The 2,691-nt window shown below is 45.4% G+C and overlaps 1 protein-coding gene across 1 annotated transcript in view; it reads left to right on the top strand.

Moving 5' to 3' along the window:
• The window catches only part of RBM34 (RNA binding motif protein 34), a 10,461-nt gene that overhangs the window by 1,843 nt on the left and 5,927 nt on the right, over positions 1 to 2,691 (top strand). The window contains exons 2-4 of the mRNA XM_006761302.2: positions 6 to 51; positions 440 to 594; positions 2,088 to 2,319. Coding sequence (XP_006761365.1) covers positions 6 to 51; positions 440 to 594; positions 2,088 to 2,319 — 433 coding nt within the window. The remainder of the gene's footprint in view (positions 1 to 5; positions 52 to 439; positions 595 to 2,087; positions 2,320 to 2,691) is intronic.

Below are 2,691 nucleotides of genomic sequence, written 5' to 3'. Positions count from 1 at the left end.
TTCAGCCCCCGGGAGCCGCAGCGCCCGCCTGTGTACGTGCCCGTGCCCAAAGTAAGTCCGGGTCGGAACCGCTTTCAGACAGGAGTGCGCCTCGCCCCGTGTGGTGTCTGACGTGGGCGGATGGGGTGCATCTCGGGGGACGTTTCCTTGCTGGGCGCGCCGGGGAGGGAGAGATGCTAACTTACCAAGATCACTGAATTACTGTACTTTTTTTATTAGTTTTTTAGAGAGAGGGAGAGGGAGGGAGAGAGAGAAACATCAATGAGGAGAGAGAATCATGGATCGGCTGCCTCCTGCACGCCCACCCTGGGGATGGAGCCCGCACCCCGGGCATGCGCCCTGACCGGGAATCGAACCCTGAGCTCCCGGTTCCGGGGCCGGGCATGAGCACCGAATTATTAAGGATGAGTTCTCACACCTGACTTCAAACTTTTCCAAGGAAACCAGCAAGAAACGGCAACGGGAGGAGGAGGAGGAGGAGGAGGAAGAAAGCCCGTCCCTAATTGGAAGCCCACGTTTGCAAGAAGCTGCCAAAAAAGTGAAAGCGAAGAAAAAGAAGCAGCTTTCTGATGCGGAGAAAAAGTTGGCAGACAGGTTGGTAAAATTCTTAGTTGAGTGAGGACTTGAGATGTAAAGAAACTGAGGTTATTGCATCTGCATTATCCATCTTAATTTTTTCTCATTTCCTAAATATATATATACTAGAGGCCCGATGCACGAAATTCATGCAAGGGGCTCCCTCCCACCCCCCATCGCCACCGGGATAGGGGACCTCTGTTTGGGCCCCAGCCTGCAGCAGCTTGGTCCAGAAGGACGTCCAGTCTAATTAGCATATTACACTTTTATTATTATAGATATTTTTATATTTGTATTATGGAAAACCTCATTTATATGCAAAACTTGAAAAGATAAGGAGCCCATGTACCGAACGGCAGCTGTGGTGGTAGTACTACTGGGCCAATCTTATTGCATCTTTATTTCAGCTTGGGCCTCTCCTTATGGGAGAATAACAGTGATCAGCATTTACTGAGGACTGGCTGTGGGAGAGACTGCCTTTTCCTTCAGAGGCCGGTCTTGTTTCTTTTTCTTTTTCTTCTTTTTTTTATAATATATTTTGATTGATATCAGAGAGGAAGGGAGAGGGAGAGAGAGAGAGAGAAACATCAATGGTGAATCATGGATCAGCTGTCTCCTGCATGCTCCCTACTGGAGATTGAGCCTGCAACTCAGGCATATGCCCTTGACGGGAATCGAACCCGGGACCCCAGGCTGTTGCTCTGTCCACTGAGCCACACCGGCCAGGGCTCTCTTGTTCCTTTTTTGTGTCTACACCATTTTATCATGAACTTTGCTTATCTCTTCAGAGATTTGACTTCTAAGAGGCCTTGAATAGTTTCTATCTTTGCATTAGCAGAGGTGAGAACTGAGTAGGAACCCAGGAAATAGTGAGTGAATGAATGAATGAATGACTCCTACTCCCCATTCTCCCCTCACTCCTTAAGATACCCCATCAGTTTTCTTACTGGACTGATGGATGTTCAGACCTCACTTTATCCATTTGCCCCAAGACTTTATATTGTATTTGCTGTTTCAGAATTTACATTCAACAAGCAGTCCTTTAAATATACAGAACTCATAAAAGTAGGAAGTCTGGTTTTTCCTATTGGCCAGATTGCTTTTACGGCATTATTTTGCAGATGTATTGACCTCCATAGACCCCTAGGGGGTGCTGCAGTACCCCTAGAGTTCCAGGGCAGATAACGGGGTTGGGCATTGGGAGAGAGTCAGCGAAATCTCCACGGGCTTTAAATGAACCCACTTTTGTTTAAATGAACTTCTGTTCCTGCTGTTACCTGGCAGTCCTAACATATCTTCAAAAATGGTGCTTTTTCTGACTGTTGAATTTTCTAAAGATGCTCGTCACTTTGATAATGCTACTTTTAAAATGTAGGTATGTTTGTGAATGGTATGTTTAAATTTAGGAAAGTCAGAAGTAGGTGGGGAGTATTTTTAAACACTGTGCTTTGTCAAATACTAGACCTGACTCTCATGACTTTATTTCTTCTTCCTTTTCTTGCCTTAAAAAGAGAGAATGCTCTAGCAAGTGCTGATTTAGAAGAAGAAATTCACCAGAAACAAGGGCAGAAAAGGAAAATTTCTCAATCTGGTGTTCAAGTAGCAGATAGAAAAACACTTGGTGATGAAGATGACACAGCTGTCAGTCAAAGGAAGAAAACACAAATGAACCCAGAAGAAGAGAGGTTAAAGAACGAGAGGACTGTGTTTGTGGGGAATCTGCCTGTCACATGCAATAAGAAGGTGAGTGTGCGGTCTGTAGGTGGTACGGACTCAGAGAGGGGAATAATTTATAACTGTGTGTAATGCTCCTCTGTGGAGTGGGCACACAACAAGAAGTCATGGGTTTCTGACTCCATCATACATGACTACATAAGTCATTTTGTCGATTGCTTCCAGTATCCACCCCTCCTTTTTGTTCCCATAGTCCAGTGGTTCTCAACCTTCTGGCCCTTTAAATACAGTTCCTCATGTGGTAACCCAACCATAACATTATTTTCGTTGCTACTTCATCACTGTCATGTTGCTACTGTTATGAATCGTCATGGAAATATCTGATGTGCAGGATGGTCTTAGGCAACCCCTGTGAAAGGGTCGTTCGACCGCCAAAGGGGT

The sequence above is a fragment of the Myotis davidii genome, unplaced genomic scaffold (assembly GCF_000327345.1).
Source record: "Myotis davidii unplaced genomic scaffold, ASM32734v1 scaffold174, whole genome shotgun sequence".
Lineage (NCBI taxonomy): Eukaryota > Metazoa > Chordata > Mammalia > Chiroptera > Vespertilionidae > Myotis > Myotis davidii.
This window is presented reverse-complemented; position numbering and strand designations above follow the sequence as displayed.